This window comes from Drosophila persimilis, unplaced genomic scaffold, assembly GCF_003286085.1.
Source record: "Drosophila persimilis strain 14011-0111.01,24,50 unplaced genomic scaffold, DperRS2 tig00000000-arrow-pilon, whole genome shotgun sequence".
Taxonomy (NCBI): domain Eukaryota; kingdom Metazoa; phylum Arthropoda; class Insecta; order Diptera; family Drosophilidae; genus Drosophila; species Drosophila persimilis.
In genome coordinates this window covers 14,044,302-14,059,210 of record NW_020825288.1, presented here as the reverse complement: position 1 = coordinate 14,059,210, position 14,909 = coordinate 14,044,302, and the positions used below count along the sequence as shown (strand labels likewise).

The following is a 14,909-nucleotide window of genomic DNA, read 5'->3' as shown; positions in this document are numbered from 1 at the left end:
CTATGGCTAATTGCCGATCCATGTTAAATCCGCCAGTCGTCAAAGAACACAAACGTGGCTGGGGTCAGGAGAGGCAGCTGCTCATCTCAGAGATCGTGACTTATAAACCAGCACATGTGTGTGTGTGTGTGTGTGTGTGTGTGTGAGGGGAAAGGGGCTTGGCGCTTGCATTTTGCATAATATTTATGCCTCAGTTGCTGCTGCTGCTGCCGCTGTTGCACTTAATTTATGCGAATTTTCACACAGTAAATTGAACAAAACGACGGCCACGTCAGGCAATACAACAAAAGAAGCAAAGGATGAATGTACAAAACATTTATTTGTATGCTTATTACATTGTCTTATGTCACCGGCAAATAAAAAACAAAACCACAAAAGCCGCCCTATCCATTTAGAAATATTTAAACAATAAACCCATCAACACTTGACACAATCGATTAAATATGCATTTAGCTAGAAAGAAAAACAAATCAAGCTCAGAGCTTAATTAATTATTAATCCGAAGGCGTATTTCAACGCTAACAACTCAACATCCATAAACAAATGCAAAATGATTAAATGCAGCGCAGCGGGAAAGATAAATAAAAGCCGAATGAAAGTCAACTTGAAGCTCGTACTCCTTATGGAATTCCACCAAGAGTTACCAAGATATATAAGCCCTTACCATATCGAAGACTATGTTGATCAACGACCTCTCAGCGGGCTGTAAAAGGCTGACCTTTAAGAAAGAAAGCGATCAAGCTAGAAGCTCAGAAGGACAGGCAGTGGCTGTACAAATAGGTAGAGGGAGAAAACTAATTAACACATTTTTTTTGGGGCCAGCTGTGGCATCCCCTCCAACCGAACCCATTCAATTCCATTCCATTCCATCCCATCCTTGTTGGCGTGGGAAAAATCGCTCTTTCTGACGCTCCCAAATCGAATGCAGAGGATCCCGGAGACGAGGACGATCGATAAACGAACGACAGCCAAATCAAAACTAAAGCAGAAAATAAGGAGAAGGGCTCGCAGTAAAAGTTCAATGCACGTGGCTGCTTCTTCATCAACTGACCCAAAAACGGGGCGTATACGCAATCGAGAGCATTAAGGTTTTGTTTCTTTCTTTTTGCCTGGGCTTTTTTTTATTGGGGCGCTAGGATCTTGTTAAGCGGGGGGCTAATGTTATTAAAATGCACTTGAAAAAACACAGAAGGCCCTGGGCCAGGGACCTGATCAGAGGTACTGGGTCTGAGGCTGGGGCTGGGGCTTGGGCTGGGGCTGGGGCTGCTGCAACAGTTAGTTGCTGTTGTGGCTGCTGTGGCAGCCTCGCAGATCAATTAAAAATTAACGATATGAAGCGCAACGCAGCAAAAACGGGGCGTGCCCATAATAATAATGAAAGAGGCTCAAACGCAGGCTCAAAGGCAGGTCCAGCGAAAGGGTTGCCAGGCACTCCGCAGATGATTAAGGCCCAAAGAGTTAGGGACCTTTTCTTCTCTTTTTTGTTTCGCTGGCTTGTTAAGTGCGAATTCAGCCAGTGCTTTCGCTTTTTGGCCAGCGCGGTGCCCCCTTTCTGTGTGCCACCCCCTAATGAAATTTATGGTGACTGTTTAATATGCAAATGCATAATTTTGCACAGGTTTCCCCCCACCCTAGGGACAGGGTTGAGGGTTGCCAGTGCATTTTCTAACCCTTTTTCCATTTACAGACAACGAACACGCAGTCCGAGGGGTCGGGGGCTGGGGCTGGGGCTGGGACTAGGGCTAGGGCTGTGCGCGTGTCTGGGAAACATTCATTTTGGTGGGCAGTGGCCAGTGGCCAGTGGCCAGTGACTAGGCTCCACCTTGCCTCGTGGCTGGTTCCATAATTTATTTGGACCGTGCCTGTTCCCGGGCCCCCCATTCAATGGCCGGTGACAAATATTAATGACGATTCTTATGCCCTCCAATGGGACCAGCTAGGCGTAGTAGACAGTCTGTTGCAAGTCTAGTCTGTTACCTTTGTCAGGCACTCCACGAAATTGATGAGATTTCCATTTTTATTGGTGGCAGTGAGTGTTTGAGGTGTTTCTACGGCAATTTCCTCACATGTTCAATGGTTTTTTCCTTGCCAATCACTCTTCCTTTCTCTCAGTGTAGCTGGCGCCTCCTGCGAATGCCAATGTGGGATTTTAGACATTTCCAGGCGACAAGCTCGACTCAAAGAGCCTTCACCTTTTGGCTTTCCGCAGGTATTCCCCCCTCCGCCCCCCTGCAAGCTCGTAAAATTCATTGAGCCGCATTAATGAGCGACATTAATGGCTTGTTTCTGTTTGCTGGCCATAAACCATTTTATTGATTTTTTACCTCCACTCCGGCGGGGCAGGTGTGATTTTTAGCAACAGTTTCGTGCCGCGGCTGTGTGGCTGTGGCTGCGGCTGCGACTGCGTCCCGAGCATGGAAATGAGCTAAGCTGATGTTTTAATTAGTCAAATTAGCCGGATAGCAAGGAGAGACCGGAGTAGCAGCGACTTCACACAAATACCCTAACCTGAACCGAGAGACGCCTCCTTTTTGGAACCGCCTTCAAGGAACAGCTGCAGAGCCAGAGAAAAGGGATAAGGAAATGAGACGGAACGTTACAAAAATACCAAATGAAACGTTAGGACTACTGTTCAAAGATGAGATCATCAAGAGATGTGGGGAATGGGCACATATTAGAGCCCTGCATGAGTTCACAGTATTCATAAAATCACAGCTACATATATTCACGCTTCTTTAATGGTCTTAAATAGGTCTCGAAGGCAGAACCTTCGGTCAGATTCGATGGAAAGTGAGCACGAAAACAAAACCAAAATTTTCGGATCTGTCAGACATTTTTGGGCGTCCGATTTAATGTAATGAGAAAACCTTTGCGAATATATAATCCCACCGAATCAGGTCCCTAAAACATATGTATAGTATACCAGAAAAATACCAAAATATCAGTAGAATTTTAAGGAAAACGAAATTAAGAGGCATAGTTGATAGGCCTCAAGGAAAATAATAATACGAAAAATACGAAAGAACTGTCAAAAATTCTCTAGACATAGAAAAGCAGAAAGTGGGCAGATCTAATCGGACAGAATTATACAAAAAAAATACCACAAAAAAAAACTCAGAGCGAAGAAGAGAAGAGAAGGACAGAGAGGAGCAGAGGGGGGCTAGGATGAGGCCCACAAGGAAACATTTTCCTCTGGGCCAATAAAATTTGAATTTTTAAATTAAATTTCACAGTCAGACAAACAGACACAGAAAGAGACCCGCACACAAGCACACACACAAAGCGGTACACATTTCCCGTTGTAAATGTAACTGTTATGTGCCAGACACAGGCCTCCAGCCTCCATCCTCCAGCCTGCCCCTTCCGGCCCGCATCAGCCCCATTTTGTTGGGTCCTTCTGCCCCTTTGTACAGCATCAGATATAGAAATTTTCTGCCCGCTATCTTTTTGCCATCTTCCCTGGCTGTGTACATCTCTGGGGAGGGGAGGCTCCAAAACAACCCCCAGAAAGGGGGCGGCCATGCGCTCTAAGCCCTGGCTGAGGGTTGCCACCAGCAGAAGCAGCAGCAGAAGCGACTGCGAAAAATTTAATGAATGTTTTGTTAGATAACGAAAGAAGTGGAAAAGCGAACAAAAAAAAATGAGTTGATAAAATGTCCCCAACAGAGAGGGAGAGAGCGAGATAGCTTCACTCTCTGCCCGCAAGTGAAAGATGTTACACTGAGATAAGACTGTTACATCTATCTACTCACTCTCTGCCTCCCTCCCACTCTATCCCGCTCTGTCCGTCCCTCCTTCTCGCTCTTGGCTTGCCATCTTGACTGTGTCCCGTTGCGTATCTGAGATGGCAAAGGGCATTGCCATTGCCCGGCTCAAAAGAGAGCGCACAAAAGCTGCGCAATAAATAGAAAAGCAGAAGAAGAGACGCCAGTGGAGGCGGTGGGTGGAGCTGGAAATATATTTACTTTGTACATATTTATTCTGCCACCCACACACCCACTCGTAATGCTGCTGCTGCTGCTGCTGCCCTTCTGCTCTGGGGCCTCTCTATGTTTTACTTACAATTAAATATTTAAATGTTTTTGTGCGAGTGTTCCTGAAAATGAAAACGAAATTTGCATAAAACAACAAAAGCTTCAGAGAAATATGAGACAGAAAAAAACCACAGAAACTGAAAAAGAGGCGACCATTTTGTGGGAATGGTCAAAAAATATAAATCAAGGTGTCCGCTGGAGTGCCCAACAACAACAGTAGCCAAGGGAGAGAACAATGACGGATTTGGATACCCTGGGAGGGGCATATAATCCATAATCCATGTGGCAGCTAAAGTGTTACTTCTGGTGCTTCAAAACATTCAAAGATACGTTCCCTTCTGCATTTCAAAATCGTCAGACCCTCGTCAAGGGTATGAGAGCAGCAGAAGCAGCAGCAGCAACAGTGAGAGCAAAAAGTCACAGCCCAAACAATGCAAACGCATTTTGTCATGCATTGATAAATCACAATTTATGGGCAACATCTCGTGCAACAAAAGCAACTACAAGCGCACTCATACTCACGTAGGAGAGCACACACACACACACACACACACACACACACACGGCACTTATGTGCCGTGCTTTTGTTATTAATCGCAAGCGCCATCTTGTTTTGTGCGATTGTTGCTTTTGTTGTTTTGGCGCTTGCGCTTTTTGCATTTCAATTAAACCCCAAACGCCTGTCAATGTCTGACAGTTTGTCAATTTTCCCATCATCTACCGCTCCCCACCAGTCTCTCGCGCTCTCGCTCTCGCTCACTCTCACTCTGTTTGCATTGACATTGATTTATGTGATTTGCTTTGTGATTCTTGTTGAGGTTATGTTGCTTTTGTGAGGTTATGTTTGCTGAAATTGAGGTTATGTTTGCTGCTCTTTAGGTTAGGGCGGACAAGCCTGATTGAATTGACACTGTTGGCCAACAGAAGTTGGCACGCCCACGCCCACTCCGGATCCCAGATCCCAGATCGAAACCAGTTGGAATGGGAATGGAATGCGAACTGGCGATCCTGTTTGTCACCCTATCTCCCGCCCTCTCGCTTTCTGTGGTGTTTTGTTGCATTGTCATGTTAACAACTTAATTTATATACGCTTAAGCATTTTGGCCATGTCCTCGCTAAAGTCTGGTCCAAGAGTCTCCACATAATTACCACAAAACTTCCAGTTTGGATCGCTGTGTGTCTCTCTCTCTCTCTCTGGCTATACTTCTCTTTCCCGCCTTGTAGGCGTTGAAATTAATTTTGAATTTCTCACTTTTTCGCATTTGGTTGAAAATGTTACAAGCTCGTTAACACACGACAGTGCCACCAAAAAAAAAAGAGAAGAAAAATGCAGACACCCAAAGCAAAACCAAACCAAAGCAAAGATAAAGATATAGTGGGGCAAAGGGTGGGGGTAGCGGTAGATAGAGGGGCCCTTGCCATATGACCTCTGATTTATGTTAATCGCCAAATCGAGAACAGGTGAGACACAGACCTAAACAGATCGAGATCGAGATCGGCCCAGAGCTGAAGCTGAAGCTGGAACTGGGGCTTGGGTTGGAGCTGAGGCAGAGGCAACAATTAAAAATCAAAGTCAAACATGATCAACGCCAGTTTAAGGCCTCGTAGCCATGTGTTGTACCAGCAGCAGCCCGAACAAGACCCACAACTGGATGACTGGAAGGGTATACACACGTACGTACTCGCAGCACAGCAGGCTGTGGAGGGACCAGGTCCGGCCGGGGGGCAGGGTACGCTATAACGAAGACCAAAACGCAGACAAAGTTTGTGCCACAGAGTGTGCTGCTGCTGCTGCTGCTGCTGGGGCACTCTGGAGTGGGGCGATCCAAGAGGGATCTGGGTTTTTGGGCTCTTCGTTCTTCGTTCTCCTCTCGTGGGTTCTTTGGTTCTGAGTTCTTGTAGCCAATTCGTGGAAATTTAAGCGTGGCACAGACATGATCCCTCCTTGTTGCTGTTGTTGCTGTTGCTGTTGTTGTTGCTGCTGTTGTTTTTGGGCAGTTTTGTAAAAATTGTCATTTTAATGAATTGATGCTGCTGTTAACCCAAGTCGAAGGCCCCAGCCTTGGGCCCAGCCTGGAGTTGGAGTTGGAGTTGGAGTTGGAGCCGAGGAGCTCTGGAGTGAGGGCTTGGGCATGGGTTTGCTTTTGGTATGCCATTTAAAAAATGCTGTTGCCCGGCGTGTTGAGCAACTTTGTTTGGGACCTGGTCAGAGCCAGAGTGGTTATACGGCTGTATGGGCGCTGTGCGTTAGTTTTGGCGCTGTTCAATTAGCTGATCGAACTTTGGCATTAGCATAATCAATTTGGAGGAAGTAGTCTAACCAGAGGATATCCCTTAGTAACCCTTCACTTTGTTTCCTTCTATTTTGCAGACCCTGCAGTCGCTGCAGAGTGCGGCCAAGCGGGCGGGCACATCCTGCGCCAATTGCAAGACCACAACCACAACCCTTTGGCGGCGGAACGCCAGCGGCGAGCCCGTCTGCAACGCCTGCGGATTGTACTACAAGCTGCACAATGTAAGTACATTTTTAAAGATATTCCAGCCCATCCATAGATCACTGTTCATCGGAAACATTAGCCATCCCCCCCACCCCCCCATACATCCAGTCATCGATTTACGATTTAAGCGATTTCATGCCACATTTAACCCTCCCCCCCCGTGTGGATCATACCATTCCATAAGTGTCGGACGGGAACACAGATTAAATGTGACAAAAATGAAGTGTCCTCCCACCCGGGGGGGTGGCCCTTCCGTTTAGCTTCTTCATTTGTTGCCCCAGCAGGTTGCACCCCTCGTGATGAATGGCTGATGATTATTTAAAGATGCCAGTTAGCCAGCCAGCCACCAACCACCCTCAACCACTCAATGGGCAGCACCCCTGCACCCCTGCACCCCTGCGACGGCGATAAGCGTCTGCTCTGGTGTTTGGCTGTGAAAATGCGATAAGCTTTTCCCAGATTTCGGTTATGGCCAACGCGTGGCAGGATGCAGGGACCATCTCCCCCTTTTAGCTACGAATCAGGGTAATTTATGTAATCGAGCACCAGCTAAACTGCAGTGGATTGAATAATGTTATTTTGCCCCATTCCTGCATTCTTATTAAATATTCATTAGCCACGCTTTTCAGGGGATAAGCCCAAGTTTTTCTTTCCTTTTTGTGTGTTCTTTTGGCCCTTTTTCTTTACGTCGTCTTCCATCTTCCTTTTTCTAAAACTTTGGGATTTCCCGAGGCCAGTTTTTAATGAGTTTTGCGGCTGAACTTTTGGCACATTTACATGTCAGTGGCCCCTAAGTGATGGGCCACCTGTCCCTGTCTGGCCCACTGTCTCTCCGATACTCGGCTGGGAAAACTAATTAAGTTGCGGCCTGCCGCCTGCCGCCTGCCTCTTGCCACTTGCCACATGGGGGAAAACTGCACTTCGATGGCTATCGGCAAAGGCGAAATATTTTTAATTGAGCCCGGCCATAAAAGGCAAATATCAAAGAGTGCTCCATTTTCGCTAATCTGATTTGAGACTGCGGGAAGAGAAAAAAAAAAAACAAACTTTGCAACGTGCCACATGCGGCATATACGTATATATGTATGCATGTGCACTTTGGGTGGCTTTTCTTACAGCGAAATGTATTTTTGCGAGCATTTTCCCGTCAATTGGACAGTGGCCCATCGCGATAAGATGCCAATCAGCGCACATTTTTGTAGCTATTTCCATCTCTCTCTATCTCTCGCTCGGCCTCCCCGTATCTATTGCTGCCCCTTTCTGCCTCGCAGTTCATTTCAATTCAATTCGTTTGCTATTCGGCCCGGTGGCCTGTGTGGGCCTCTCTGCGAGCCCAAGTGATTGGCACATATTATGGAAATGTTGCCGTACAGTGGAGTCTGGCTAGGAGCACTTTCCCCCCCCCCAGATGTATTCCCCTATGGGGAGTGCGAGTGCGAGTGCTCGCTCTTCTTCGTTCGCCTTTCCGCACACTTGCTAAATCTTCTGTCTGTTATCTGCCATCTGCTGGCAGTTCCCTGGAACTGTGAGCCTCATCATGTTAATTAACAGCAAATGAGACAATTGCTGAGCATCGCCCGATACTCGTAATCTTTATCTCTGCTTATCGCGAGGAGCAAGAGAGAGATGCGATGCCCGCTGTGCACCGGCTGGGAGAGTGTGTGTCCTGGACAATAACTCATAAAGGTGACCTAACGGTGCCCGGCGGCCCAGCGGCCCGGCGGCCGGGCTGCAGTCTGGCGCCGTCTCGCTCTGACCCCCTCCAACACACACGTCTCACACAATTTGCCGACAACAGGGCAGTGTCTCTGTCTCGCTTCGGGCTTGCATTCTGTGTGCAAGAGTGTGCGAGTGGACTGTGTGGTGTGGATGGTGTGGATGGTGTGGATGGTGTGGATGGTGGATGTGATGTGGGTGGGCTGCTGTCACATTGCAAGTCAACTGCAGCGGCGCGTGTGTGCGCTCCACGCTCGATTTAGATTTTATGCATAAAAAAGTTAATCTGCAGATGCTGCTGCTGCTGCTGCTGCTCCCCGGGCGAGAGTGCATTTTCCTACGAATTCCCTAATGATCAGGGCCTGTGTGCATTAACAACTTTATGCTTTGTTGCTGCATATCAATTAAAGCTTAAGCGCAGCTGCCGACTTGCTAATTGCCACAATTTGCGCTAAACGCTAGAGAGACTATCAATTACGTGGGCTGTGCCGCCGCTGCCGATCTCGCTAAGTGATCTTGATACAGTTTTTGTTCAACGTACACTCCCCTTTCCCCATTCTCATCCTCATCCTCATCCGACTCTGTAAGTGATACGTTTGTTGGGACGGGACAATCATGATCAACCCTCCGAAATGCACTCAAATCTCGGCTCTTCAGAACTCCTCTCTTTCTATGTCCCAACAATTTAACAATTTCTCTGTGTTTGCTTTTGCAAGGGCAAAAAAAAAGGCACAAACAATGTCGTATAATTCACGCCCAGGTACGGGAGAGCCAAGAGCCCTATTCTGGCTCTCTTTGTCGCTCGCTCTTTGTAATGTAACATTTCTTTCTTTCCTTTTGTCATTGCTGCTGCTGCTGCTGCTGCGGCGCCGCTCCTCCTTCTACTCTGCTTCTGTTGCTATACCCTGGCAGGGGATATGAGGCCTATAATTTTGGTGTCCCACTGGGGTTTATATCTAAAACTGAGCCCAGAACCTTGTTGTCGCTGCACTATAATATACAAGTAAAGCTGCCATAGGAACAATGAATCTGCTAGGGTATCTAAAGCTTCGGCTGCTGCCTCTGCTGCTCCTGGTGCCTCTTCCGCTGGTGTTGTTGCTGGGAATAGGGTAACTCAATATTGTAATTGTAGCGCAATGAAGCGCATGCTGCCGCTTAGATGTTCGCAAGTGATAAGGCATTGCATATGAAGAGAGCCCAGCAGCAGCAGCAGCAGCAGAAGCAGCAACAATGGCATTGGCCAAGGGAAGACTACACTACGACAACAGCAGCGCTGTAGCGAAAGAGAGCACCGAAAGGGGGAGGGCACAAAAAAAGTTGCCCGGGTGCCGTTGGCAGCGCTATCAGCGCCAACTAATCGCATTCGCAAATGTCGCTTATCTGATCGTGTAGAAATGCTTGTAATACTTCATTTTCACTTCCCGGTTGCACTCTCACAGGCGCACAGACACTCACATACACATGGCACCCCCAACTCCTGGTAGTTGCAACTGCAACAGACAGCGTGTGCAGCTAGCGGCATTTCCGGTCCATGAATTTGCATAAATTTGACCCATTTTAGTGGTCAGACGCCGAGTTTTTTTCCTTTATTGATTTTCCCGCAAAAAAGTTTTCACCTCTATTTTTTCCCCTACTTTTTGCAGGTCAATCGTCCGCTCACCATGAAGAAGGAGGGCATACAGACGCGTAACCGCAAGCTGAGCTCCAAGTCCAAGAAGAAGAAGGGTCTGGGCGGCGGCTGTCTGCCGATGGGCGGCCATCTGGGCATGGGCGATTTCAAGCCTCTGGACCCATCGAAGGGCTTCGGCGGCGGCTTCTCTGCCTCCATGGGTAAGCATCTTCTCTGCAGCTACAGCTGCAGCTGCAGCGCCAATTAAACGGTTGTCACTCATACTAACGCCTGCTCTCTTTATTTGTTTCTCTCTGTCTCTCTCTTTAGCGCAACATGGACACCTTTCGAGTGGATTGCATCCGGCGCATGCGCATATGCATGGCAGCTGGTATACCGGCGGCATGGGTGCCTTGGGGGCATCTAGTGGGCTGCAGGGAGGCTTCTCCACCGCCGGTTCTCTGGGCGGCGGTGTTGTGCCGCACTCGCAGCCCTATCACTTGGGACTCAGCTCAATGGTGAGTACTCCCACGGAGGAGCAGCTTAACACACTCAAGGCTTCGACAAAGCTCTGCCTTGCGAGTGGATTCCATTGAGAGCTTTCTTACTAATGTTTTACTATCTCTCTGCTCTCTCTCGCTCACTCTCTTGTAGGGCACCTGGCGCACAGACTATACGTGATGGAGCGGTAATAACTTGAACAATAATCTGTTCAGTTAATGCCACAAATGAGAAGCAAACCAGATGCAACAAATACAACAAACACAATGCCAAACTGAGGACTCCTTGACAGCCAGCCCTGGACAGCCCGTCCGCTCTTAGCACTTGAGATCCACACATATGTGTGGATGGTATGTGCGGGTGTCCGGGTGTGCCAATGCCAATGATGCCCAGGCGCTGGTTTTTCCTAATTGTAAACATTGCGTGCAATTTTTAATTATTTAAGCTTTCGTTTTGTTGCTGTCGAACCGGACCGGACTCCGAGCCGAGCCGAGCCGAGCAAAGCCGGCAATAATAACAAAAACAAAAAAAAAAACACCCATTAAAATTAATTAAAGGGCTGCACATTTATTTGTATTTTATTTTCGCCTTTATGGCTTCTCTGTTTCATATTTCGCTTAATTAATTTAATTTCTCTCAGCGTATTCAATTGTGCTTTATGAACTGCCATAAAAAACAAAACGAAACAGAAACAAAAACAGAAACGAGAGGGAGATGGAGATGGAGAGGGAAAGAGGAAGTTGCATAAATATTTATTGTGTATATATAAAAGCGAGAAAAATCAAGCACATAGAGAACTAAAAATTACTGCTATAAATAAAGCAGACAAACACCGTTACAACGCACGTCCAAAAGAAGAGAATAGAGTTTTGTATGAAAGTTGAAAACAAAACGAAAGACGATTGTCCTAATTCGCGGAATGCAATTGAAAATTGCACGAAATACTTTATAGCGTATGCCTACTGTAAACTAGTTAAATTCTTAGACTCTAAACAAAACAGACGTGATAAACAAAAAATTAAAATCTATATATACATAAATATAAATATTCACTAGGGAGCGCCCTTAGCCATTGTAAAATAAATTTAAAAAATAACTAAATCGAAAATCAGAAAATATATAAATATTTCAAAGAGCCAGGGCCGGGGCAGCACCCAACTTTTAACTAACAAGAAACACACACACACACACTTAAATGTTCAATGTTTAAACCTAAGTCTTAAAAATATATACACAAAACACACACATTAATGCATAGAGATAAACATAAAGTACTAAATTTAATTAAATTAAATGTTAATGGCAATTTGTAAAATACATTTGTTAGCAATTTTTGTATAATTTTAGCAAAAGCCAGAAAAAGCGAAAACCTAAAAAAAGAGAGCAAATCCTAACCATGTATACCCCTAAGTTCTGTGTATAAAGCCGGTTTAGTCGTAACCCTAATTTATGTCCCCCACTACGATATACATAACTATACATATACATATATATATATATATATAGTATATAGAGCTATAAATATGTATGATAAGCGATAAATGTATTGTAATTTGGCCATATTGATAGTTGAATATACACAAAAACCAAGCAAGATAATGTTTATTTAAAATCGAAATAGAAAACAAAACAAAAACAAAAAAATCAAATGGAAAATTGTACTAAACTTAATGGCAATCACCAGAAAAATCCAACAAACAAAAAAAAAAAATCATAAAAATAAATAAAAGTAATTTATGAAGAAACAAATATACATAAAATACGAAAAATACAAAGCAAACGATTCTAATTGAGAACGGTAACTGAAGATGATTAATTGCCGCCGGATGAGTGGACACAAAATCGAAACTCGAAAGTCGAAAATCGAAATTGGTTTGGTAATAAATCCCCCTGAGCCAGATCTGGCCCCACAATGATGTCTTCATAATGGCCATTTATGCTCATGAATCGGTCTTTAAATTTCGATGCGTCTTTCGGTACACCAGAAACGTGCTTCAATTGGGGTTCTTCTGGGTTCGGTTCTGTTCTGTGTTGGTCATTTGTTATGCAGCATTTGTTGCCTGGCCATTGATGGCTTGAATTATGAGTTGTTTGGAGGCGTGAAATGGCATGTTCTGCCACAAGAACAGCGCCGCAGAGCACCAGAGCTGCTCAGCAGCGGCCAAGTTTGTTGCCTAAGTCTTTTGTACTTGAATCTGAATGCGCAGGCCAGAATTAAGCAACGAAACCTCAACCGAGTTATGTTCTAGGTCCCAAAAAGCAGATCGTCACACACTCGAGCTATGGGAACTCCACTCAGATCTCAGATTAATGATGGCCAACGCGTGTCTGCTACCCATTACAGACCCCTAACCAGCCGAGCAATATGCAATGATGACCCCATTAGGCTTTTGTCGCCCCGGCATCCGTTTCCGCTGCACCTTGCCAAAGGTTTTTTATTTGTTTGTTCGCGATTATCAATTTTCCCAATTGCAAACAATAATATAAAAACGCAGCTATCGGCCGGATATATCTCATATATCTCATGGCAATGCAGTAATTGGGACAACAATTAAGTGCACGGCACGCTGCGAAGCAGAAAGGCAGCGAAGCAAGTCCGTATTGTTCAGTTATTGAGGCATATATCTCTGGGTGGACAGTGCAGGGCGTTAATGGAAGTGTTGTATGAAAAAAATAATCAAAGGAAGGGAAACTATTGAAAGATCACTCACCCGAATGGAATGTTTGGTGTTCGATATACCCTTGACTCAATGTAAGTATTTTAAACATTTTTTCGTTTACAGCCATAAAGATTTTATGATATTTCATAAATGAATTCATTTCTAGACTGACAAAGTTCGAAAAGTAAAGAAATTTATTAAAATTGAATGATATGGACAGATAATTTCAAAAGAATCTAAGGATCTAATCGAATATATAATGCCTATAATTCAGTCTTCTTTCGAGATGCAATCTCCAGACTAACTTCTACAATCCAATCCCTGGAAGCGCTACATTTCTTCTGCTTGGTACTTCCTTATTTCGAAATAGGCATCAAAATCATTTCTCCAAATGCCCTACGATACTGAAACGGTGTGTTTCGTCTGTTTCGTCAGCATCACATGACCACGACGTGCTAGGTACAGCCCTCGGATTGGCCATTAGGGCCCGACAAAGTTGCTGCCCAAAAACAAAAACTATAGGTATGTATAATTGCTATATAATTACTAAATAATTGAAACAAAATAAGTCATTCGAGTCAGAGCCATGGCAATTACCCCCCGCACACGAAAACACAGCAGACAAACAGAGAGACATATGTCACGGGCCAATTGTAACAGTTATACGTACTAACTGTAATAGTAACTCCTGCCCAGTCCATCACTTGGCCAAGTGCGGTGATCAATGCATAGGCAATGACCAGCCATATAAATCAGTTAATCAGCATCGCAGATAAGCCCGGAACCATGCCCAGCCAATGGGAAACCATTCACACAGAGCGACACAGGGAGAGAGAGAGAGTGAGGAGGGTGCACACACATGGGATGATAATGGGGCACGCCATCTGAAACCAGTTGGAGAACATGCCACCAACGACATAAATAAACCACACAAAATATGAGCATAAATCAATGGGTCCGGTTCGGTGTTGGGATCGGTGGCAGGGCTTCGGGGTGGATAGATGAGTATTAGGGAAAACTCTTGTCTCTGATGGTCCCATCGATTGCTATTCAGAGCCCCATGCATTAACTAATTAGTGGGGCTGCGACAGCCACAAGAACAACAAAACTGACAGGAATGGAAAAATTATGCAGCCCTAACTCTGTTTTGTTTGTCTAAATAAAGAGTTAACCGAGTTAAATGAGTTTAACAGCTTCAGAGAAGTCGAGGAAAGACCTGGAGAAGGTTTATTTTAAGCAGAAGAAAATATATTTAAAAAAAAATGAAATGCAAAACGATGAATCCTGATCGATTCTGAAAATGCAGTCCTAAGTTTCTGTATTAGAGCGACGGGACATTGTAAACCCTCTTTAAGGACCCTCAAGAAGAACTAGTCATTTCTGTCAAAATTCAGATTCAATCTGCAGAGTTCCTCTCTAATCCCCGAATAATTGGTGGAGAACTCATCCCGGAATGTCCTCAAATCGTCTCTGCTCCAAGAATTTCTCGAACATAAAACGATAAACAAATAAATTTGAATTAATTGAATTGAGTAAATCTATGATTGAATATTTCTATGGGGTCTAAGAGCCTCAGCCGACTCCTCTCTGCGTGGTCAAAGACCAAGACAGCAGCAAATATTTGGTCATGCATTAACTAATTAGTGGCAACAGCGATAGGGAGCCGGGTTGGGGATGGGGATGGACAGAGTGGAGGAGTCCCCATACCTCGCATTGACCATGTCCATTTCCCCATTGTATCCTGGCCCTGCTCTTTCCCCTGGCCCTTTCTCTGCCTTTGTATCCGTAGTTGTGCTTCTGTTTCTGTTTCAGTTCGTGCGTTTTGGTCTGCGTGTTTATCAGATTGGGAAATGTGCACCCAACAATGGCGACACACACAGATACGCACGCA

The 14,909-nt window shown here is 45.2% G+C and overlaps 1 protein-coding gene across 1 annotated transcript in view; it reads left to right on the top strand.

The window, feature by feature from the left end:
- LOC6587242 (GATA-binding factor C) overlaps positions 1 to 10,861 on the top strand; it is a 34,780-nt gene extending 23,919 nt beyond the window's left edge. Inside the window, exons 6-9 of the mRNA XM_002013627.2 lie at positions 6,406 to 6,549; positions 9,892 to 10,078; positions 10,188 to 10,375; positions 10,512 to 10,861. Of these exons, the coding sequence (XP_002013663.1) occupies positions 6,406 to 6,549; positions 9,892 to 10,078; positions 10,188 to 10,375; positions 10,512 to 10,538 (546 nt within the window). The 3' untranslated portion in view covers positions 10,539 to 10,861. The remainder of the gene's footprint in view (positions 1 to 6,405; positions 6,550 to 9,891; positions 10,079 to 10,187; positions 10,376 to 10,511) is intronic.
- The last annotated feature ends 4,048 nt before the right edge of the window (positions 10,862 to 14,909 follow it).